We start from the raw sequence: 23,913 nt of genomic DNA on the forward strand, positions 1-23,913 counted from the left end.
ACCAGCTGCTAGAGCTGCATCTAACATGACTTTCTTTCCTTCCAGTCTACCCAGCAGAAACCACCTACTGGCCGCCCCGGTACCTGTCATCAGATGTGCAGGAGTACTCCCACTACGAGATCATCCAAGGCCCCCCTGCCTCCTCCTCTCACCCTCCTCTCCCTCCGCCGCCCCCTCCCCCGGCAGACGCGGAGCCGGTCGCTCTCTACGGGGGCTTCCCCTTCCCGCTGGACCAGAGCAACAAGCGCGCCCCCATCCCGCCCCGCTACAGCAACCAGAACCTGGAGGACTTCCTGCCGCTGGGCCCCGTGGACGTGGGGGCATCCCAGTGCCAGAACGAGTACACGGCCATCAGCTACTACCCCGCGCAGCTGGTGCAGGGCGAGGGGGTCCCGTTCCAGCCCGAGCCGGGCTACAAGCGGGTCAGCATGCGCCTGAGCGTGGCCCAGCCCTCCTACGCCGACTGCGAGCTGGGCCACCAGCCCAGCATCCGAGCCCAGCCCCTGCCACCCCCCAACTACGAGGGCTCTGACATGGTGGAGAGTGACTATGGGAGCTGCGAGGAGGTGATGTTCTAGCGGGGCTTGCTCCTGGGATGAGAAGTTTCCACACAGAACAGAGGGCAGGGGGCTGGCACATGCTGCTGAAGGGAGGCTTGTGTGTGTCCCTGTCAGCTTGCAGCGTCCCCCCCTGCATGGCTGGGTTGTATTTTTGGCTGGATCTTTCCCCTCGCTGCCGTCCACGGTGCTCCTGCTGCAGATGGAGGGGAGATGCTGCAGGCACTGCTGGGACATGGAGGATGCTCCTGGGATGCCAGTGACTAACCTGCCTCCTCACCGAGGGGACTGCCTCCAGCACCATGCTGCCTCCTCCCACGCCAGGCTTCCTGGCCACGGGGAGGATGAGGAGGAGGAGGGCAAGCACTGCAGGTATGGCAGCAGTCATGGAGGAGAAAGGTGTGGAAGGATTAGCAGTGCACAGCCAGGCAGTGCCCCTTGTGGGGTACAGAGGCTCCCTGCTCCCAGCTCTGGCTCCAAGGGCTTGCATCAAGCCAACAGTTTGTTCGTGGAATGGATCAGCTGGTGCAAACCCTCTTCATGTCTGCTCCCTGACACTGGGAGAGAGAAGAGGGAATGCAGCTGGTCCCACCAGCACATCACTAACAGAAGTCCAAGGAAAAAAAAAAAAAAATTGTGTAGAAAAACCAAGCAACAAGGTTTCTTACAGCAGGAACCGCCCACAGACTCAAAGCAGGCTGCCTAGCTGGGCTGTGTGCACACAAATAAGGGGGACCCTGCCCCGAGGATTGTGTGCACAGCCTTGTCCCCGTGGCTGTCACAGTCCCACACTGATGCAGCTGCACACCCCGTGCTGTATCCCAGAAAGACTGGCCAGCACTGCCTGGAATCTCTGACCAGAGAGGGGCACTGAGGCTACTGAGCATGGGTTTGCCTGTTTGTCCTTGTGCTTGGACATGTATTGTTTCTTTGTGAGAGGTTTGCTTTGGTTGGTTGTTTGATGTAATTTTTTTTGTTGTTGAATTTTTGGAAAGTATTAAAAGAGTTTGGATTTTTTTACTATTATGATTTTATTCAGTATCCCAGAGATTCTCTTGTAAATCATGAGGACATCCTTGCCTAGCTTCAGCCAAGGGAACAACAGCTTAATTTGGGCACCAAAAGCTTTCAGGGAAGTACCAACACAGCAAGTTAAACACCTTTTTGAGGATCCTCTGTGTGCCACAGGGATGAGACAGACAGACCCACAGTACCCTGTCTTGCTTTGGGAAACCATGAGCCTGCTCATGGTATCTCTTAGCTCAGGAGTAAAGGGCTTGAAAGGACCCAAATTGAAGCCTTTGATTTTTCATCCCAAAAAAACACCACTTGTTTTATCTCTCAAAGGTCTCATGCACTTCCATAAAACTTATTCACCAGTTCTGCTCAGCAGAAAGCAGTCCCTGCCTAGATTAGACCTCTTTTATCTAGGTGGTTTTATTCTGTTTGGTAAATTGCTCTGATCCTGAAATAATGGATTTCTGTACTTTGAGGACATTTAATTTTGAGGTGTCTCGGCAACAGGCACCACTTTTACCCATAGGGAAAACACAAATTGTTCTTCCCAGCAGCAGAAGCAGCACAAATAACAGTGATATTTTCCTTTAGATTTTTTAATGCCCCAGGGTTGCTTTGGCCAGTGGTCACAACACAGGGAAGGGCAAAGGCAGCTTGTAATGAAGCTCCTCTAAGTAATACCTGGGAAGGAGCAGCCTCAGTAAAGCCATTTTATGGGATGGGGACAGCCCTGCAGTGCTCACCCCTAAGAAAGGATGGCTGTGGATCCCACCATGGTGACTCTCCAGTCAGAAATACCTGAAGCACAAGGAGTGCCTGTGCTCAGCCACCCCTCCTGCCCTGTCATTCAGGTGACCTCAGATCCACAGTCCCCATCAGCCTGCAAAAGCCTCCTAGTTTAAGAAAAAAAAATCTGCCAGATTTCTAAAGATGAACTTTTTATAGCACTGATTTCCCAACAGCTCCATAATGACACACTGCAAGGGCATGAATTATTCAGCAGTGAGGATAAGCTGAGCTGCAGCAGTGCTGGCAGTCTCCCAGTGTGGGCTGACTTTTGCTCCTTTGATCTCTAGGGCGGATCTGCAGCAGCTCAGCATCCCCCATCTTTTTTCACATGCCAAGCTCTTTTTTTCAGCTGCAGCCCCACTTTTGGCATAAATATGGAGATGAGAAACCAAAGCCCAACTTTGGTGAGGCAGAGAAAAGCTCAGCCCTACAAGCTCAGAAGCTCTGCCCACAACCTACTTGCACAAATGAGGTCAAAAGAAAAATTAAATTTTCCAAGCAGCAAAGCTGGAACACTTTTATCTGAAACACTCACTGGGAGGGGAAATCGTGTGTGCTGTGTGGGGGTGGGAGCAGCACAGGATGGGATCCTGGCTGCCTGCTGGGCTCTACATCTCCTGCTAACTTCTTTTGGAAGAAATACCCACACTTCACACCCCCAAAGCCTTTACACATAAAAAATAGATCATATTTATTGATTAAGTAAGATACATGATTCAGGTGCAGCACCAGCTCTCCTGCTGGGCAGGCACCTGTGCTGTACACTGACAATATCCATAGGCACAAGACATGGACGTGACCATTGCTATATTTACACAGACAAGTTTCTTGGTTACTGAGCAGCCTACAATACACAAGTGTCAAGTTTTCCTGTCCACCATTGACCCCTGGCTCAGCAGAGCCTCTCACACCACATGTGTCACCATCTTCAAACAGCCCTGCTCACCCCATTAAAAGGGAAGAGCTGCAAAACCCATATAATGCTTCTGTGATATCCCAGTCCCCTTGGAAATGAGGTCTGCACTGCTGCTTGCAAAGTGAGTGCCAGGCTGGGGACATGCCTTGGCACACAGCTGGCCCTAAAATGTGGCCAGCCTTCTTTGAGTGCACTACCAGCAGGGCAAGGAGAAGCATCATACATCCCCTGCTGCTCACAGCACTCCCTCCTCTGCTTGACAGTTCTGACTCAAACCCAACCCCAAGGGCCACGCTGGGGTCAGCACACAGAGATGGACATGAATATTGCACTTGTCCCGCTTGTGTCATGCCCTGGAGTCCCTTCCCAGCCCTGGGTGCTTCCTCTCTATCCCCATGGCGCCCTCCAGAGGGAGGATTTGAGTTAAAGCTTTGCTCTGCTCCTGACCAAGCCAAAACCTTCCCCAGCACAGCCTTGGGTGGGATGAGGTGAGCCCCAAGAGATGCAGGGAGCAAAGAGGGGCTGGAAAGGGGCAGAGACGTGGCACAGACCCACTCCACACCCAGCCGTGAGCACACATAGTGGCATGTGGCACCCAGAGCTGCCAGCAAAGGGGCACAATGCAGACACAAGCAGCACCAAGGGAGAAGCAGGCTGCAGGGACCCTGCTCCACACAGCCTTCCCCTCACAGAACCCGTTCAAACACCAAAAATAACTGCAAACCTCACCCTCCACCACAGATGGGAACACAGCCCACTGATGCTGTACTCAGCCTCCTTTCCCACCACCAGCAGCCTCTGCCCACCCCCAGGGAGACATGGCTGCAGTGGGATGAGGGATGAAGGCTCTCCAGAGAGAGCTGGCATTTGGGAGATGCTGTTAGCAGGCAGGAGCTTGACCTGTCCTGTGGAGGATGCATTTGCTCCCTTGTCTTAAAAAAGTACAAATCCAGTAGAAAGGTGAGGAAACTCTCTAGGGAGGAAGCTGGGCTCTGAAAGAAAGGAAAGCAGCAGTGCCACAGGACCATGCCCACCAGGCATGCACCAGCCACGACAAAAGAAGCAACAGGAGCACAGGGAGAGGAGCCAGGGAGCTGCATCCTACAGGAGGAGAGGAGCTGGGCAGAAGCAGAGGATGCAGAGGGAGTGCAGGCAGGAGAGGAAGGGTTAAAAACAGAAATATTGTGGAGTTTTTGTGTGTGATCTGACATTCAGTATCAGCCTGCAGACGCAGGTGGAGCGTGCCAGGGCCAGCTCAGGCACTGTAAACAAGGTGATGATGTATCCTTGTGGTGTGTGGGCAGCATGTGGTGACCCCTGGGGAAACCCCATCCCACCCAAAGGGGACCAGCTCAGCCCCTCATGATGGCAGAGCCTGTTTGCTCCCCACACACCTCAGTTCTGTAAAGCTTCGGAAAGCCAAGCGTTGGGTTGTGCGCTGGATGGGGATAAAGAAGTGTCACCACTGAAAGCGTGGACCAAGGGTCAGCAAACCCTCCCAGTGCCCAGCTCCAGGGCCTGCTCAGCTGCAAACAGAGCTGAGGCACTGCAGGAGCCATGCCCACAGATGGGGATCCCACTGAGAGAGAGCTGTGGGCCCCAGCACGCTCCACACCTCAGGCTCTGCCCACCCTCCCCACAAGGCTGAGGTGAGGAGGGATCTCCACGCTCTCTGACCTGAGCTGAGGTTTGTCTGTTGCTGTAAAAATAAAGTGCTCAGGGAAAAAAAAAAATATAAAATCAAACTGGCACAAAAAAAGAGTAGTCCCTGTTCCCCGCCCTGACTGAAGGGACAGGGGAAATATAGAAAGGTTGGGATTTTAAAAAATAATAAAAATAATAAAATAAAATCTACATCCCTGGGATTCCTCACCTCTCAAAGTGCCTATTTACAGAGGAACTGTTTTGCTCTACCACCTGCCCTAAGAGCCCCCAGGGAAGGCACTGCCCCAGCTTGGATCCCACCTTCCAGGCAGCGCCAGGGCAGGATCCTGCTGCAGCTGGGCTGTGGTGCTGGGCAGCCCCATCCCCTCACAGGCCAAACCCACCACACTTCCCAAGAGGAGAGGGGAGGCCGTTCCCAGGAGAGCAGTGCCCAGGGTCCATGCACCCCCAGCTCAGCACCCAGAGGGGCCAGCAGGGCGAGGGGATGGTCACTGCACCAGGACAGTGGTGGCATTCACCACGGTGGCCGCAGGTGCCACCAGCTCCACCAGCGCCTCGTACGTGCCCACCACGAAGCCCACGAAGCCGAAGAGGCTGATGGCGATGTCCTTGGCAATGACAAGGGGGTGCATGCCCTCCGAGTAGTAGGTGGCAATCTCCAGCAGCGGGGGGAAGATGAGAGCCAGGGCGCTGCTGCTGATGGAGCCCACCAGGGAGATGACGAGGTCCAGGCGCGGGATGAGGATGGCCAGCACGCCTGGAGGAAGAACAGACACAACATCAGTGCTGCCACCTGCCACAGAGGCTCCTCCCCGTGTCAAAGCTAGCAGAAACCCACCCAGGAATGCCACTGGCTGGGTCCCACCTCTGCCCTCCTCCCTGACAGAAGACAAAGCTGCATATTTTTCCGGTAACTCCTCCCCAAGCAGCAATTAAGCTGTTAAATTAACAAGGCTTTTTGTCGCCCTGGGCGCCACCAGAGCGAGCTGCAGGGCTGAGCAGGATGGGTGCTGCTGGCTGCCAGCATTCCCGACCCCCCTGTGCGAGCCAGCACTCCTGCTCCCCACACCTGGGGAGCCATAAAGCCTCAGAAACCCCATAAAAGCAGGAGAAGGGGAGAAAAAGGCATCTCCCCCCACCCCAAATCAATCCGTGTGGTTTGCGTGTGTTTAGAGCTGCTCCAGCAGCAGCACGCCCACGGCACAGCCCGGGGGAGAACATTTGTTAGGACTCATTTGTTAGGTGAAAACTGCAGCCAAGGAAAATCCCCCTGGGAGACTCCTGACAGCTTGAGCTTAGCAGTGTGAGCTTCAGCTTTGGGATATTTCTGTTCCTCCTCCTGCATGGCTCCAGGAGGGGACAGAGGGATGTCAAAGCAGAACCCCCTGCAAGCAAAGCAGACTTCAGTGCTTAACCAGTGACCAAGAGAAATAAATTGGTTTATTGCTTTGAAAGCTTTTCTGCTTAGAAACAGGAGACACATAGAAGGGCCTAGGAGGAACAGCACCTGAGGAGAAGGGACATCTCAGGGCTCCTTGTTGGAGGGATTTGTTCTCTCCCTGACAATCAGCTATAGAGAGCCTCCCTAAGCCAAAGATCATCCATGGAACTACAGAAGGAAAGTTTGGGAGACTGACTGTGCCACTACTGCAACACTGCTGTTATCTGGATAAGCCTAGAGGTAAACCATCCCTTCACCAAGGGAAACAGCAACAAAGGTCCTGAGCCAGTTTATCCTGGTGCTCAGTCCTGGACAGAGCCAAAGGAGTGCTCTGCTGCAAGCAGCATCCCTGCTCCAGCAGCCTCTGAGGAAAGCAGAGCAGCTCCCCTTCAACAGCATCCTCAGCCCACCCCACACTGCTCTTTGGACTCAAAAGTAAACAGAATTATTAACTCCCCTCTAAAACAAGCAGATTTGAAGCACCAGCTGCAGTCCTCAGCCTCCGGGGAAACGGTCTGATTTCTGCAGGTATTAATTCAAAGAGGTTTTAAGCATGCTGGTTTTGAAGTTTAAGCTTGAAAGAGACCCATACACCAGACTGCATCCTCTCTTTAGGAGCCAAAGCTCTGGTGGGGGCTTGTTGTGTGGCCACACAAGCCTCCAATGAATATTCACAACCCCCCTAATGGCTTTTATCCTCAGCAGGAGCCAGAGATCCCTTACATGGAAGGGTGAGGGGAGGAGGTACAAAGGAACCTGCATCCTTCCACCAACACCTCTGCTGCCTCCCTGCCCCCAAACAGGAGGGCACTGCTGATGCCTAAAGCCATCCCAACTCTTGCATGGCTTGGCACAGCCCAACACCCTCCAGGAGAGGCTCCAACCCCACAAGCAACTTCCAAGTTCACCCACAGCACGAGGGTGGCCAGAGCATATCACCCAGCATGGCAGGATTTCATTCCTGCACCCTCTGAGGACATCAAGGCTTCAGGAACTCAGCACAGAGATGGGCTTTGCCCACCTCTGTTAATGCAGCACTTCTGGCCTTTCATTAGTGAGAGCCAGAAGCAGCAGCACTCTGCTCTCAGCCAGCTCCACCACCCTGAGTTAGCACCCCACTCCTCTCAAACCCAAGCCAAAGCCAGCTGGGACACAGGGCCAGCTCCCTGATGCTCAGCTCTGCTGCTTCAGCAGCATCAAGCCATGGAGCAAAGCTCCATTTCAGCAGGGGACACCGGGGAGCTCAGTCAAGCATCTCAGCTGTGCTGACAACAGCAAGCATTTGGTCTTCAGGAATCAAAGCCAGCCAAAATCAGATACCACCTGATTCACTCCACCAGGCTCAAGTCAGGAGCCTGATCCACCAAAACCTCACTACAGGCCCCACACACCATGAAGGGAAGGGACCCTGTGGGGCTGTTCCAGACACACCTGCCCAGCAGCACATCAGAGCTCTGGTTATGGAGTGCTGTGTCCTGCTGTGCTCTGCACTGCAATGAGTGTGTGGGCTCAAGGACAGCCCATCCCTCACAGTCAGTGACTCCTCTGCAGCCATGTCCCCATCACACAGGCACGAGTAGCCTGGCTGCACCCTGCCTAAGAAAACAGCTCTAGGCTAGGCTGCCCTGGCACTGAGCCCTGTGCTGGCTGTTCATGCAAACCCTGGTGGGACTCAACGTCCTGCAAAACTGCCATCCCCAGCCCTGAGGCTCCATGGGGATCTGCCACTTCTAAACAATGCAGTTTCCTAGTCCTCCACTGAGAAGGTTGGTCCCATACAGAGGGGGCAAAGGACCACTGCTGCTGCTCCTTGGAGGCACCTTGTGTGCTCCTTGGAGGCCCAGGGACTACCAGCTGTGAGGGCTAAAGGTGAAGGCTTTAGGGACAGGGGTGAAGGCTCAGTGGGAAGGAGGTGCCTCAGCATCACAGGGAAGGTCAGACAAGGAGGTTTGTACTCACAGGTCACACACACCAGGGCCATCCTGAGGAGCAGGTTGACCAGCCAGCCCCAGCGCTCCGACACGCGGGCCACGAGGGGAGGGATGATGATCTCGGCAGGCACGTAGAACTGCACGGCGTAGGTGAAGAAAATCCCAAAGGAGAAGAGCAGCTTGACAGCTTGGTACAGCCTGCAAAGGACAAGGACACAGGTGAGACAGGCTCTTGCTCCAGCCCCTGCAACATCAACAGCAGAAAAGGCATGTTCTGCAAGGATTTTTGTGAGCTAGGGGTCTCAACTCCTGAACACCCTTAGAAAATTAGGGGTGATGCATTTAATCACTGAGCAAGAGACAGCAAAGATGTATCAGCTGCAGCCATGATTACACACTCCAGCTGCTGCTTGGCTTCTGAGGAGAGGGAAAAGGACAGCACTGCTGGAATAAGTCTGGGCTTCCATGCAGAGTGAGCATCACAATGTTCCAAAAGCAAAGTCATGGGAACAGGCAACTCAGCCTCCTCCATCAAACAAAAAGGAACAGCTATTTTTGGAATGCTGCATGGTACATGTTTGGGGGAAAGAGAGTTAGAAGAGCAGTTTGGGCTGAGCAGGAAGGAAGGCAGAGTGCAGACAGGCTGCAAACAGCACCTTGGGCTCACCCCAAGTCAAATCTCAGGGTGTCCCAGATCCTGCAGTGATACAGTGTGGCTGCAGGAGAGAGCCCATCACAAGTGACCAAAAGGCACCTCCCATCCCATCTCTGCCCTCAGCTTCCCAGCAGCAGAAAAAGCCTCTCCAAAAGAGAAGTAACATCTGGTTACTTCACATATGGTCCTAACCCTTCCCCAACTGAAGACACACTAACCAAGCAGGAAACATGGGTCCTGGCCATACCACTTGGGTAAATATGGGGTGGATCCAAGCTGAGAAATGCATCTGGCTCCTGCCTCCCCTCTACCTTCTTGGGCCTGTGCCCTTCTGTATGGTGGGTCTCAGCATCCACCTTCTACAACAGCCTTAAATCAGAGAAATCCAAGTATTCCCATGCAAGACAGCTTGGAACACTAGTGGCAGAGTCAAACATTTCCCACAGATGAAGTTAGGGATCACCTAAGTGAATGGAATGTTACACAAGTCTATGGGACCAGTCCAGATGTATTCAAGGTTGCAGCCAACAGGAGCCTGAAGCCACCTTATCATCTTCAAAAGAGCAGGGTGCTCAGGGAAAGGACCTATTGCCTTGGGAAAGGAATAATATCCACCTTCAAGAAGGATGAGGGAAGGTAGAGGCTAATCAGCCTCACCTCAATCCCCAGAAGAATATGGGTTAAGTCCTCCTGGTATCTATTTCCAGGCACAGACTGGACTGTAAACAGCCAGCAGGGATTTGCCAAAGGGTAATCATGCAAATATCTTCATCAGTGACCTGGATGAGCTTTCAGTGACCCAGAGCACATTCTCATCAAATTCCAAGCAAGATCAAATTGGAGGAAATGGCTGACACAGCTCAGAGCAACAACATGATGTCAGAAGCAAAGCTCAAGTGCAAACACAAATTCCCACACATGTGAAGGGCTGGGGCCAGGAGAACAGGACCTGGGGGTCTTGGTGGGCAGCAGACTGAACATGGCCAGTAGCAGCACCCTGCAGTGATGAAGGTCAATCACAAAGCAGGCTGTGCTAGCAAAAGCACAGCCAGGAGGTGAAGGACAGGGATCAAGAGATTATTTTCTTGTTTGGGGCTTGTGCATTCTGAGTATTGTGTCCAGCCCTGATACTCCAGGACAGGACACTGACTTACCCTGCAGAGCAAGTTGAGTACAGGCTACTAAAATGGTTGGGGTGGAGCATGATGTCCAAAAGGAGGCTGCAAGCCCTGGACTTGTTCAGCATGATGAGAAGGTTAAAAGGGGATGTTATTAATCTCTTCAGCTGCCTAATAGGAGGGTATGGAGGAGAGAGTAACAGCTCTTCTTGGAGTTGCACAGCAGAAGAACCAGTTGCAGTTAGAGCTGCATCTTCAAAGGACGGTTCAGGGCCTGGATTGGTAGGGAATCACTGTCCTTACTGACAGACAACACTTAAGCTGGTGAGAGGACCCAGTGATCCCATGGTGTCCTCTCCAGCCTGAAATACCCTGAGGTTCCAGAGGCAAGCTGAACACAAAGTTATCTCCAGAGTCCAGAGTGCACCTGTGCAGCCACACGTGTGCACAGGAGCCTTGAGCCACCAACCCACGGCTGGCATATCTTATCACTGCTTTCCCAAGAAAGGGAACCTATAAAAGCCATAAAGTGCTCCAGGGCAACTCAAGATTAATAGTTGTTAATAAAAAAAGTACAGAAGAAGGCTGTGTACCTGTCCTGCACAGGTCATGAACCATGACAACAAGATCAAAGGGCATTTTAAATACCAACAAGAGGAAGAATTCAAGCATTACCCTTGATCCACAGAAAACAAAGGCCCATACAGGGCCAGAGAGACACTCTGCCAGCCACAGCAACACCTGCTTCAGCCAGACTGCCATGCCAGGCCATCCCTAAAGGCTAAAAGAAGTGAAACACTCTCCTGGGACCATAAGCTCTGCCATTACCGTCAACTGGCCACATGCAACCCAACAGCTTCCCCCTCATTACAGCATTTCTTCACCCTTCACATAGTGCAGTGAGGCAACCCTTCCTAGGAGGCAAGGAAGGATTTCTGCATAGCAGCACCATATTTTGGACACTGTGGTTAGACCTGGGCACTGGGAACTGACACACTCCTTGTTTGAGGAAGCTGTGGTTTCAGAGAAATGAGACTGGAGAAGTCCTTAGTCACCCTGCAACTCAACGATTCCTGCAACTCTGCTCCAGAGACCTCCAGGCAATGGCTGCACCTAAGGGAGGCTGCAGCACCTCCACCACAATCCTTGCCTTGTCTCCCAGGCTGCAGGCAAACCCCATGACTTCTCACCCACAGCCCTTATGACCAGCTCCTACAGCCCAGCCTTTTACTGTCAGGAAGAAAAGCCATGGGCGAGGCAGGATGGGCAAGACTTTCATTTCAAGAGCAAGTCTTCACCCAGCACCTGTGGTTTAATCTGCAGGAGTGGTAGTGAAGACTTTATCACAACTGTCACAGCCCTTACTTGAGATAACCCATTTCCAGGTCCAACATCCACTGGCAAGAGGCAACATGCACAAACAACAAAGTGTGCTGCATGACAAGTGACAAGGACCACAGCACACCTTCCCTGCAGCTGGGTGTCACATGCCCACACTGCTTCCAAAGGGCTCTTCTCTTCTCACTATCCAAAAACCCTATGGCTACCTTTAGAGAAGTAACTTTAGAATGCTTCACTTTGAGAAAAGTAGTTTAAGAAAAGGCAGAAAGTGTGGATACTCCTAGAAACATGGATTTGCACTCTTCTCTCTGCAGCCTAGCAGGTCAGAGTAATCCCATTCTAAGGATCTGTTCTAAGGGAATGTCATTCCTCAGGGCACCCAGAGCTGAGATTCCCTGCAGAAGCCCCTTTGCAGCATTTCAGGTCAGCAGATATCATTGCAGGCTGTGGCACACAGAGCCCAAGCCTGGAAAGGATCTGCTTTCCACCTTCAGGAGAAATAGCAGCATCTCATCCCCTCCACCCTGTACTTCAGTTTACTGAGCAGAAGGGATTCACACCTCCTGTGCTTGGCATGGTGGGATTCAGACCTCCCTACAACACAGGCACATCCTTCCACCAGCCCCAACCCTCCTCACTGAGAGCAGGGACCTGGCAGAGCTCCCAAAGCCTGCAGGGGACAGGACAAGGCTCTTGGCAGAAGCAGGATCTTCTACCACACCAACACCAACATCCAGCAGTGCAGTCACTACACAGACCCAGCCTGAATGAATATCCATGCACTCAAACTGAAAACAAACCCACACAGCAATAATTAAAGCAAAACCAGGCTCTATTTTTGTCAAATCTTTGCTGTCTCCAGAGCTCCAGCTGTGCAGGTCTACCAGGACAGCATGTGGGAGCACCAGTGACCCAAAACTTGAGTCCTGCCCAAATTTACACAACACTGAGACAGTGAGTCCCACTGCAAGGTGCTGGGTGCTACTAGGAGCAGAGAGGATGGGCTGAAGTGGAGGACAGGCATCCCCAGCTCCAGGTCTCACTCAGAGACCATCAAAGAGGACTGCTTGCATTTTTCCAGTGGAAGAATATGGAGCTGTGACACTGAGCAGCCACCCATCGTCAGGGACAGAGCAGCACAGATTGGGCAGCTGCTGCAGCAGCCACCAGCCCTGGCAAGAGGAGAAACAACCCCTCCAGGCAGGCAGGCAGGCAGGCAGGCAGGCAGAGCTCAGCCCCCACAGAAGGATGGGGTATCCTCATGGCTCCAGTGCTCACAGGCAAAGCATTGGCTCAATGTCACATCTCACTCCCTCTGGGAGCTCCCAGCTTTGGCTTGGTTTTTCACGTGCTACATTTGAAGAAGAGAAGTTTTGCACAATTCAGTGATGTTCTGGTACGGCTGCATGGGGGTTGTGTTCAACATCTGCTAGTCAGTGCACACTGAGCCCTAAAAAGATGCCACAAGGCTACAAGAAAAAAAAAAAAAAAAGAGCTGCACCTACCCAGGCAAGGACCTCCAGGGATCCAATGAAACAGCCTGAGCTCCAAAACCAGGCTCAGACACTACAGCAACAAGACTCTTCCAGCACATGCATCTGACAATCCTTGTCAAACTCCTTGAAGTTTGCCTATGGCAGTTCCTTAAGCTCACCCAGATTAGTGAGGTCCCCCCTCTCCAACCTGCCTATCTGGGCCCCTCATTCCACACCCCCCAGTCCCACTGCCCACAGGGACTCACCAGCAGTTGGGCAGGTTGAGTGTAATGCTGGCCTGAATGTCTGCCCCGAAGCGCAGGTAGCCCAGGACACCCAGGCTGATGTACAGGATGGTGACAATGCTCATCCCCACGTACAGGATCACTGGGAACTGACGGGGCTTCTTCATCTTGTTCTCCAGAGGCAGCACCTGGGACAAGAGGAGGAGGAAGATGACAGAGCAACAGATTGCTCATTCTTCTATACCCCCCTCAGCCCCAAAAAGAAGGAGGGGCAGCCCCATGGTCAAACACAGCCCACCATGCCAGGATTGATAGTCCCACATGAAGCCTGGAGAATCCAGCTGGGAAAAAAACTACACTGGAGATCCAATTTCTGTGCTCCCATTGGAGCATAGCAAGTCTCCAACAGATCACCCACACCCTTGTCTTAAAGATGGGACCTGCTCCCTGCCCTTGGGAGCAGCTGTGCTCAGTGCTGGGTCTTGGGGCAATGCCAACCACCCATATCTTGGGTGCATTATGCTCTGCACCTCGAAATAGCACAGCCATGCCCACTATTTTACACCGTGCTATTTTCCCCATTAAATTCTGGGAAGACCAAGACACATTCTCCTCTGCTAGCAAGTTTATCTGGACAGATTTCAACCAGGCAGGACAATAAAAAGAGCAAGGAGAGGTAATTCTCCCACCTCTATGCTACTGACACTAAATATAGGCCTTCAGCAAACAATTTTATAGATGTCCTTGGGTGGTGTTCATTTCAAGAAGAGAGACAATGGCAGTCTGGTGAGGAGGCAGGACAAGAAAAACTTTTATTTGCTTCTTCACCTCCAAGTCATGTGAGGAAGAGAGCATTTGTGCCTCAATGCTGGCAAGAACCCTCTGCCCAGGGCACAGCATTCAGTGAGCACTCCTCCTGTAACGGATCTGGCCCTCTCCAGCCCTGTGTTTACACAGCCAGCTTATATTTAAGAGATGAAAACACTTTTTCCTCCTTTGAAGGGAGCTCCCGGAAACAACTCACAACATCTTAGGGAGTAATTAAGCTCTACACCCACCCACCCAGCTTTTTTCACAGACACAGTTGGTCTATTTACAGCATCTTGCATGAGAGGCCCATTTGCATGGGCAGGCTGGGGCCATGCTGCTGCCAAAGGGAGATCTCAGTGTCCCCGCAGCAGGGTGGGAAGGGAAGGATCACATCTTTTCATGCCACACTTTTTGGCCTCCCATTTAAGCACTTCAGGATCCAGCCTGTTACAAGACTCAGGACAATTCCTCACCTGCAGGTCAGCCAGCAAAGCCCAAGGCAGAGGCTGGTGTGATTCCCAATCTACTGCCAGATAAGCCAGCTTTAAAGCAGCAACCAACCTCATGAGGTTGGCAGCACGAGCTCCTCCAGCCTCAGATGGAAGCACCAGAGTTTGACCCAGGAGATAGCCTGGAGCTAAAGCTAACAGCACCATCCAGAATTTGGGCTACTGTCAGAAAAGTGCAGCTGCAACTGCAGCTGCAAGGCAGAGCAGGTGCTGCAGCAAGTCCGAGCAGGGCTGAGCCTCCTGTGCAGCAGCCCCACTGCCACATGCCCAGACTTACCACGCCAATGCCTTCAAAAGCAAAGATTGCAGTGCCAAAGAACAGAGGGTAGGTCTTCCAGGCTGCTGCTAGAGGCAGGTTTCTGGGATCAGGAATATCCTGGAAAAAAGCCCATGCAGAGTTCAGACACAGGGAAGACATGGCCTGTTCCCATCACTCCCTGTCACAGCCCCACGCTGCAGGAAAAGCCCTGCAGAGCAGAGGGAACCATCATGCCCACAGGAACAAACAGGACCCCCCAGCATCCAAATACCCCATTGCCAAGCTCCCTCCCCCTGCCAAAGCATGGGAGAGCACAGGAATGAGAGAGGGGAGCCACACACACGTACCCTGACAATGTACTGGTAGATCACTACAAGGCTGCCAAGCATGGCCACGTTGGCCAGCATGGAGAAGATGGACAGGACCTTGAGGTTCTGGATGAAGGTGAGCAGCACCACGAAAGGCAGGATGGACAGCATGTACAGGCGGGAGTCCATGGTGGGGGTCATCACCACTGTCCTGTTTGGGCTGCAGTCATTGGTGGTCCCATTTGCAGCAGACACAACCTGGGGAAGCACAGGAAGCCCTGGTGAACTCCATCACACAGGTCTAAAAGTCACAGATCTTAGCAGCCCACCCAGGTGGGTCAGAGTACCCCAAGAGGTCACTTCAAGCAGAGATAGCTGATTAAAATCAAAACAACAAGCTATTTTCAGATAGTTCTGAAGCAAATCTCTGTTATCTTGCAGGGGGCAGAGGTGGGACTGGCCATGGCACCTGAGCCAGAACAGCAAATCCTGCCCAAGCCCAGATACACAGAGGAGGAGGACTCAGCAGCCAGGCACACAGGGGCAGAAAGCACAGGCTGCATCTTTGCACTGCCCACGAGGTCAGCTGAGAAGAGAGGGAAGAGGCACTAAGTGCTATTTCCAAAGGAATCCTTTCCCTCTTGCTGCACCAAGTTGTTATTTAAGTCATACAGTCCTTCAGTTCCCCAGTGCCCCACTCACATGCAAGGACACCTGGAAACTACTGCTGGCCCCAAGTTCACGTTCTCATGCAAAACCATTCTTTCCTTGGGGTCTTTCATCCCAAAGGCACTTCAGGCCAGGTGCTCACTTCTAGAGGCAGCTCAGGCCCAGGGAGGCTGAGCCATCCCTCCCAAGAGAGCACGGGCTCCCTGAATCACCAAAACAACCATGACCAAGCTGGTTCAGGTACCAGGTCCTGTCCAGTCACTGCAGCAAAGAGCAGTCTGCAAACTGATTGAACCTGCTCCAGAGCAAGTCCTGCCCCAGAGGAGAGGCTGAAGAACTCTGTGTAAACCAGCAGCCTCTGTGGGAGAGGGCAGTGCAGGGCCATGCACCCAAGGGACAGTGCTGCTCAAGCCCCAGCCTGCCCTGCCTCTTCATGCCTTGCTCCAAAGCCATTTTCCAAACTAAAGCCCTGCCCAACACAGTGGCACCTCGCCCAAGGTACCACCTGCACCATGACTCTCCACCTAACATGCTATTCCTCACCACAAAAAGAAACAAGCAACACTCCCCTCTCCCCACCCAAAAAAATTCCAAAACCAAAGCCAAGGGGTTTCCCACCTGTGGCCTAAAAAACTAGTGTGGATTTGCAGGTTTTTGAAAATTTCCCCTGAGGCTTGAGACAGCTTTCAGTCTTTGCTGTGAGGGGCTGAGGAGAAAGAAGCCCACCTTGAAGTGGGGCAGGGGGCTGCTCCCAGGGGTGGGGGCCAGCAGCAGCCTGGCCCCTGCACACACCCTGGACCCTCCTGCTCTCAGGGCTGGTGGATCACCAGTGTTGACCTATTTACTCCTCCTGCCACCCAACAATGGGAATCTCCTCACTGCTGCTCCAAGAACAGAGGAAGAGTCTCACACGGGATGGACCTCCCCTTGCTCCCCTCTGAAGCTGATGGCCACCACTGAAGAGCTGACAAAGGGCACAGCCATGGTGGCAGTGACCAGAGCACTGCAGCAGGAGCACATGGGGAAAAAAGCTGAGCAGTGCCTGCAAGGCACTGAGCTGTTGGAGGCTGGGAATGGGGACTCATTATCCCCAGTTTCTTGCAGAACAGGAGCCAGCCAAGCGGTTCAGGGTTTCTGTTTATTTCCTCCTGAGGCCTGGCAGGAAGAAACTCTTTCTCTACAGATGTAATTAAGCTTCAGAGCCACAGGATGAGGAAAGAAACTGGAATGCAAACAGATCCAAGGAAGGGAGAAGAGAGGTTCACAGCAGGTCCTGGGACTTACACGTTACCATCGACACCAATAAACCAATTACTGAGGGGGACAGGACAGAAAATGCACAGTCCCTCTGCTTTCATCCCTTTCCTGTTGTTCCCTCACTAAGGACAGCCTCACATTTCCTGGGCAACACAGACACCTCCAGCACCTCTGCAAAATCACAGAGAGTCTCAGGAAAACCTGCTCTGTTTGAACAGGAAAACCAATCCTCAAAAGTATCTGGGCAGAAGAGCGGACTTTTCAGAGCAGCATATCCTACAGAAACCAGACCTTTGGGCGAAAACAGGGCACAGGAGCTAAGAAAAACCCAAGCACCTTCACACCCTCTCACCTCCCCCCAGCTATGAAGGAGGTGTAAGTCCAACCTGTTTCAGATTGTCCGCCAGAAAGACAAAGTACACACAGCAGAAACCCAGCTGAGTGATGATCAGGAAAAGTCCCACTATACGCCTGGAAGGCAAAAGAACAGCATCTGTCAGCCAGATCAGAAGATCTGCACTTGCAGAGCACAGCAATGCTGCTGTCCCCAAGGTTGGGGTGTACAGGTCAGAGCACACCCAACTCACTTCTCTGTGATCAGGAGAGAGGACTTTCTCTCCACCCAGCCTCACAGATCTCAGGCTCTCCAGTCTCCCCATCCCATCCCTTTCACAGGGTCAGGACCAGCCTCAGGAGAAAAGTCTCCTTTTTGGGTTCAGCACATCCAGTCTGTTGCTGAATTGTCAGAGCTGGAGGCAACACTCCCTGGACACAGGAACAGGTGAATGCTCCCACCCCCTGATGGGCAATGATCTGTGTGATGCAATGTGGGACACCCACAGGGCAGGGAGCAGTCACTGGACACGTTCCATGTCTGGCAAGATGGGCCAGCACTGCAAGACCCTACTCACCCCTTTGTTATGCTGTGGAGACTTAGTTATCCCACACATTCAATGTAAGTCACATCTGGCTGGGGACAGTACTGGATCAAAGACCTCAGCATTACCTTCTAGGGGACACTGAGCACTCAGGGCAGGTGAGCCAAGCAGCATTTTATGGCGCTTGTGCTTATCTGCTGACACAGCTCAGTGACCAGAGGCCCTTCTGTCCCAGCTGCAGCACGTGCTAGGCTCAAAGAGGAGTCCCTGCCTGGGGCAGGGGAACAGTACCTTCCCCAGATGGCATGTGTCCTCAGGCAGGCACTGGGAGTTGCCTCCAGCCCGTACATCACAGCACCTCCATAGTCCAGGAACTGCTTCTGGAACCTGTCCAGAGAAGGGAGAAGGATCATCACATCAGCCCTGTCTGTTAGTTCCCAAGGCAAATAGTGACATTAAAAGGAAAACAGTTCCTGTGAAAAACAAGAGAAGTTCCAAACTGAGGCTTTGGCATGGGCAACTTGCTGTTGAGGGGCTTCAGAAACACCCCAGGGCTTTTTGGGCAAGAGGGAAGAACTGCAGGAGTTGCAGGGCTGAGAAGGGGAGTTGCTCCTTACCTGTTGCAGAAGTGATGGGCACATTTGACCAGGATGCCCATGCAGTGCACAGCCACGACTCCCATCACCAGCAGGCTCAGAGGACCCAGCTGCAGGGAAGAGAGGGGGAAGGCTGCACTCTGATGGCCACAGGCAGAGCTGCACTGTGCCTTCTACTTCCAGACAAAATTCCACGGGCTGGGTGAGTGCAAACACTGCTGGAGGCTGAACCAGAGCTTTGGTGCTGCTCCCAGGAACCAGCTCTTCAGGACCAAGTAACCTGACAGAGCCATGAGTTTGGCAGGAACAATACAAAATAAGCACGTTGGGGCAGTTTGGGTGTAGCAAAGCACTTCTAGGATTGTTTTCCAAACTATTTTGCATATCTCTACTATGCAGGTGATGAAGATGTCATGACCTGGACACAGTGTCCTGCCTGACCCCAGCAGAGGAAACCATAGGCCCAGCTCACACACTGATCTCCCCCACACCAGGCAGCAACAATGCAGGAGCAGCAGGAACAGTCTCAGCAGTGAAACAAAGCCACAGAGCTTAGGGTGCAAACAGGAGCAAGTCACCAAACAATGAGAAGTGTCTGGGCATGGACTCAATCCCCAGCACCCCCAACACTGGCCATGTGAGCTGCCCAGTGCCTCGGGGTCACTCTGCCCCACAGGCTCCAGCACAGCAGGGCTGAGCTGCCTTACCAGGATGCCAGCATTCTTCACAGCCAGAGGCAGCCCCAGCAGCCCTGTCCCAATATTCCCCTTCAGCAGATGGATCAGGGTCTGGTACCACCTGAGGGAGAGCAGATGCAGAGGTCACTGTCAGCAGGCGCCCATACCCAACCATACACAGCTTATCCTGTTAAGGGTCCATAGCAGCTCTGAACTGCTGCAGGGAATGCACATGGAGGTCATGATCCTGTCCCCTGAAGCCAGCTTAACCAGCTGGGACTGAGCTAGGTGTGAAAGCAAAGACTGAACAAACAGATTTTGGATGGGCATTTGCAAAACCAACTTTATGGTAAAACCCAGCATAAGCACAGCCCAGCACCAAGGACCTGCATAAGGAAGTCTCTGAGGTGAAGGGATCAGTCTCTCTCAGGCAAAGACAGCATCCTCTGCACACCTGGGCACAAGGAAGCCCCCAGAACATGGCTGGCTCTGAATCTGGGCATGCTGTTTGCTTGCCAGAGTTCCTCATCGAATGAAGGTGGAATGGGAAAATATTGGGAAAAGCATCAATCACTGCCCACTGCCAGCAAGCCCAGCTTCACCAGAGAGCAAAGAGCTACACTGGGGCAGCTCGCTTGGTGCCAGCACCCCACAGATGCAGGACCACAGCTGTGCCCTCATCACCCTCATGAGAACTCCCCATAAAACCACAGTTCCATCATCCTCTAGCAAAGTCAGCAGGGAGCCAGCATGACCTCCTCCCCCCTCCCCAGCGCCAGGCCAGCCCAGGAAGGAGGGAAGCATCACTCACGTTGTCCCGTTGGTCTCCCCGAAGCGCTGGTAGGACTCGGGGTGCGCGAAGCCATTCATGCCATCGGGAGGGCTGCCCTCAGGTGTCACATCTGTGGAGCTGTAGTCATTGTAGTCCTCGCTGCGGAGGCGCCGCGTGGACATGGTCCCTGTGGGGGCAGTGCCATCAGGGGTGCCCAGCTCAACAGCCCCATCCTCAGGCACCTTGGGGTCAGCCATGGTGCAGAGAGAGCGGCTCGCACTGCCAGAGCAAGGTCTGCTCCAGGGCTTTTATACAGCCACATGCTCCCGCCCCAGCAATCACACAGCTGGCATGTCCTAAGGTCAAAGGTGTACGGCACATTCCCACTGGCTCTTCCTTCAGGCTGGTGCCCATGTTTTGGGCACACCCAGACAGAATGGGGTCAGGATCCTGCAGGCAGAGCCTGGATGTGACCCAATTCACGTCAGGCATGGGAGCTGTGCACCCCTGCTCTAAGGGTGGTGAGCGTGACACCACAGGCAGCGGGGTAGGAGGGGACATGCTGGCACTGTGTCCCCTGCTCTGGCACTTGGGACTAGGGCTGTCAAGTGGACGGGCCAGGAAAGTGTAACTGCTTTTAACTTGCACACACTGTGCTGCAAGGGAACAGCTTGCTCTTGCCAAGGAAGGGAAAGTTTCCTAACTTCTCTTTTTTTCCTTTTCCCTTATTGAAGAATTTTTATTGAGGAGAATTTTTACAAAAATTTATACTCCCATTAGTGAGGAGCACAGATCATGTGCTGACAGCAAAACACCTGCCCCAAAGGTTTCACAGCCAAGGAGGTGCCTGTGGGGAAAAGGGACTTCCCAGGATGAGGCACCTGCACAGCCTGGAGCTCTTGCTCCAACAGAAACTCCAACAGTATCCAGCAAACCAGGAGCACCAGCACAAGCCTCACCAAGGACACACACCTCATGCCTTTGTCTGGAAAATAATCAGCTGGTTCAATTCCCACACATGCCACACCCAGTATCCCAAACACCCACTGGGAAGGAGCACCAGAGGCAGGGAAATTATGTGTAAGGCTCTTGCGCCACAGACTGGTGATCCAGTCCCTGCCCCATGGCTCCTCTGGGCTGTCATGCCTCAGGCTTCACACCTGCCCCAGCAGTCCTGGTGCTCCCCCATCCCACTCCCCAACACTGGTAAAGAACTGGGAGCAAGAGGAAGCAGCAGAGAAATGTCACTACTGCAAAAAACTGTCTCGTTTCCTGCCAGAGCTCTTCATGAACCCACCAAGTCATGCAAGAGCCTGCCAGATGCAACCTCAGCACAGACCAACACATCTGGCTGTGCCAGGAATGCTCAGCCTGGGCCACTGGGGTGCTGCTTCACCCACAGAGCACCCAGGCATTCCCCAGAGCACTGCTCTGCAAACCTGGCTGCTACATGGAAAACAAGCTGCAACCACTGGGAGGGTCCAGCCTGGTGATCAGAAGGGTAGCAGGGAGCAAGGGATTCCCCCCAGGTCTGGATGCTCCAGATCCCAGCTGCTCTGGAGCAGTTATCCAGGCCACAACAGCAATCCTGTATTTCCTGCAGCACCAGGCAACACCAGCAGCAGGAAGGAGCAGCGTGTCCCATGGAGTACCAGGCTCTGGAGCAGCAGTGAGGCTGGCTGGCAGGCAGGCACTCCAGAGCCAAAGGCAGCACATGCATCACTCCTGCCCAGCCTCCTCCCTCCCAGCTGGGACACGTAATCGTGTCCTGAACCGGCTCTGCCGCAGGCAGGGATCCGGCGGGGCAGGGAGCGGGAAGAGCGGCAGCAGGAGTTTACACAAGGAAAGCGTTAGAAGCTGTTTGTCATCACTGCCAGGCCCAAGGGGCAGCACAGAAACCTGGGAGGCTCTGCCAAGCACATGGGCTGGCAGAGAGAGTGGGAAGAGGGGGTGCAGGACTGGGTTGGGCAAAGGTACCCTTCCCAAGGAGGGTCTGCACAGCATCCAAAGCACCCAAGAGCAGTGAGTTTGAGATAAACACAACGTGCTGACATCACTCTGCCTGATTGCTCCCTGTGGATTTTTTTTTTCCCTTTCAAGCAGGCCCGTCTGCTTTCTGCTTTGAAGAGCCAGGGAAATGCATTCATCGTGACTTGCCTGCCTCGTGTCTGGATTAAAGGTTGCATAGCAGCAGGGAGCGAGCACTCTGCTCTCCCACAACGAACAAGGAAAAGCTGCAAAACTTGTCTCATCCACAAGAAAAACACTTAAAATCAAAGCAAAACCCCATTACACCATTTCCTTGTCACTGGAAACAGCAAAGGCAGGAACATTCGGTTCCCACTTCAAACCCAACTCCTCAGCCACTCTCATGTGCTTTTTTTGCCACCCACACACAGAAGCAATTTCATCCTATTAGGAAAGCGGGGGGGGGGGGGTTAGTGACAGAAATTTGTCCCTTACAGTGACAGCCCCATGCCAGAAGTCAAAAGCAAGCTGCTACTTGCTGCTGACCAAGACAGCTGTCCCCAGCTGAGCTGGGGCTGTGTGTAGATCAGGAAATCTTCCAGAAAAGTGAGCAAAACTCACTGCTGCTTCCTACCACACATGTTGAATCCTTCATTTCCAAAGCACTTCTCATAATAACCCACCTCCTGACACAAAGGAGAGCCAACAACAAGCCCCTTCCCCAGGCCACCATGTCGATGCCAGCTGACACCTCCCAGTCACAGCACCAGTTCTCTTGTCCCTGGGCTACCCAGTGCTCCCACAGCTCCAAGAATCCCCAGATTCACCTTTCCAGCGTTTCACAGCATGAGCCAGTGCCCTCAGCCCAGCTTCTCCCCACATGGAGGCTGCTGGGCACAAACCCCACCAGTCCCCACAGCTCCCACCGCAGCCAGGCTGTGCTGCCCAGCTCCCCTTGCCCCTCCACAGAGCAGCACAGCTGAAGCCTGCAGAGTGTGGGGCTCCCTGCAACCTGCCAGTGCCGCAGAGCATCCCGCACCCTTCCCAGCACCTCACATCAGGAACTGTGCCCCCTACATTGCATGGCACGCCCGGAGGAGCCCCATGGGGTGCCAGCCTTCCTGCAGGGCATTGCCAGCATGCCTATGTCAGCCTCCAGCACCCCCAGGCACCCCCAGCACACCCATGTCAGCCTCCAGCACCCATGTCAGCTGCCAGGATCCCCAGGCCCTGAGCACCCGCCCCTGCACAGGGGCTGCCAACGAGGCCCCGGAGCCCCAAATCCCTCAGCGCGCCCCGGCTGCCCCGAGCACCCACGCGGGACGGCGGCACTGCCAGGATCCCGCGCATCCACCGTGCCCTCGGCTCTCTGGGCACGCGGCGGGCTGACAGGCGGCTGACAGCCCCCACCCATCCACCCGCAGCCCCCCGGTGCCTGTCCCGGTGCTTGTCCCGGTGCCTGTCCCTGTCCCGGTTCCGCACCTCTCCGCCGCCCGCACCGCCCGGCCCGGCCGGGCCCGCTCGCTCGGCCGCGCCGTCACGTGACCGCGGCTCAGCTGAGCGCGGCGCGTGCGCGCGGGCAGCGCTGAGGGCGAGGGGCGGGGCCGGGCGGGGCCGGGCGCGGGCGGTGGCGCCCCCTGGCGGCGGGCGGGCGCCGAGGCCGCTGTGGGGAAAGGCGGCAGCGTCGAACCCCCGAGGGGCGGCCGGGGATGGGAACCGAGCTGGGCAGCGGTCTGGAGCACAGCACTGTGAGGGAACTGAGCTTGTTCAGCCTGCAGGAGGCTCGGGGGTGTCTTTATCACGCTCTACAGCTCCCTGAAGGGGGGGTGAAGGCGTGTGGCGTCGGGCTCTGCTCCCAGGCAGCCAGCGCCATGACAGGAGGACGAGGTGCTGAGCTGCACCAGGGAATGTTTATGTTGGACTTTAGGAGGGCTTTCTTCACAGAGAGAGTGATTAGACTGCCCAGGGAGATGGTGGAGTCACCATCCCTGGAGGTGTTTAATGAAAGATGGGACATGGCACTCAGCACCATGGTGAAGGGGACATGGTGGTGCTCAGTC

General features: G+C 54.0%; 2 protein-coding genes across 2 annotated transcripts in view; one reads left to right on the plus strand and one right to left on the minus strand.

The window, feature by feature from the left end:
- The window catches only part of FAT2 (FAT atypical cadherin 2), a 44,661-nt gene extending 43,104 nt beyond the window's left edge, over nt 1–1,557 (plus strand). The window contains exon 23 of the mRNA XM_074551953.1: nt 46–1,557. Coding sequence (XP_074408054.1) covers nt 46–578 — 533 coding nt within the window. The 3' untranslated portion in view covers nt 579–1,557. The remainder of the gene's footprint in view (nt 1–45) is intronic.
- A 1,472-nt stretch (nt 1,558–3,029) lies between these two features.
- On the minus strand, nt 3,030–23,451 carry LOC102062286 (proton-coupled amino acid transporter 1). Its single transcript, XM_074551954.1, has 11 exons — nt 23,336–23,451; nt 19,925–20,072; nt 19,144–19,234; nt 18,458–18,546; nt 18,132–18,227; nt 17,349–17,433; nt 15,076–15,294; nt 14,747–14,845; nt 13,172–13,338; nt 8,345–8,514; nt 3,030–5,701 (listed from the first exon to the last, which is right to left on the minus strand). The coding sequence occupies exons 2-11, from the start codon at nt 20,065–20,067 to the stop codon at nt 5,433–5,435; spliced, it is 1,428 nt and encodes a 475-aa protein (XP_074408055.1). The 5' UTR covers nt 20,068–20,072; nt 23,336–23,451; the 3' UTR covers nt 3,030–5,432.
- Nucleotides 23,452–23,913: the final 462 nt, after the last annotated feature.

This window comes from Zonotrichia albicollis, chromosome 15, assembly GCF_047830755.1.
Source record: "Zonotrichia albicollis isolate bZonAlb1 chromosome 15, bZonAlb1.hap1, whole genome shotgun sequence".
Taxonomy (NCBI): Eukaryota; Metazoa; Chordata; class Aves; order Passeriformes; family Passerellidae; genus Zonotrichia; species Zonotrichia albicollis.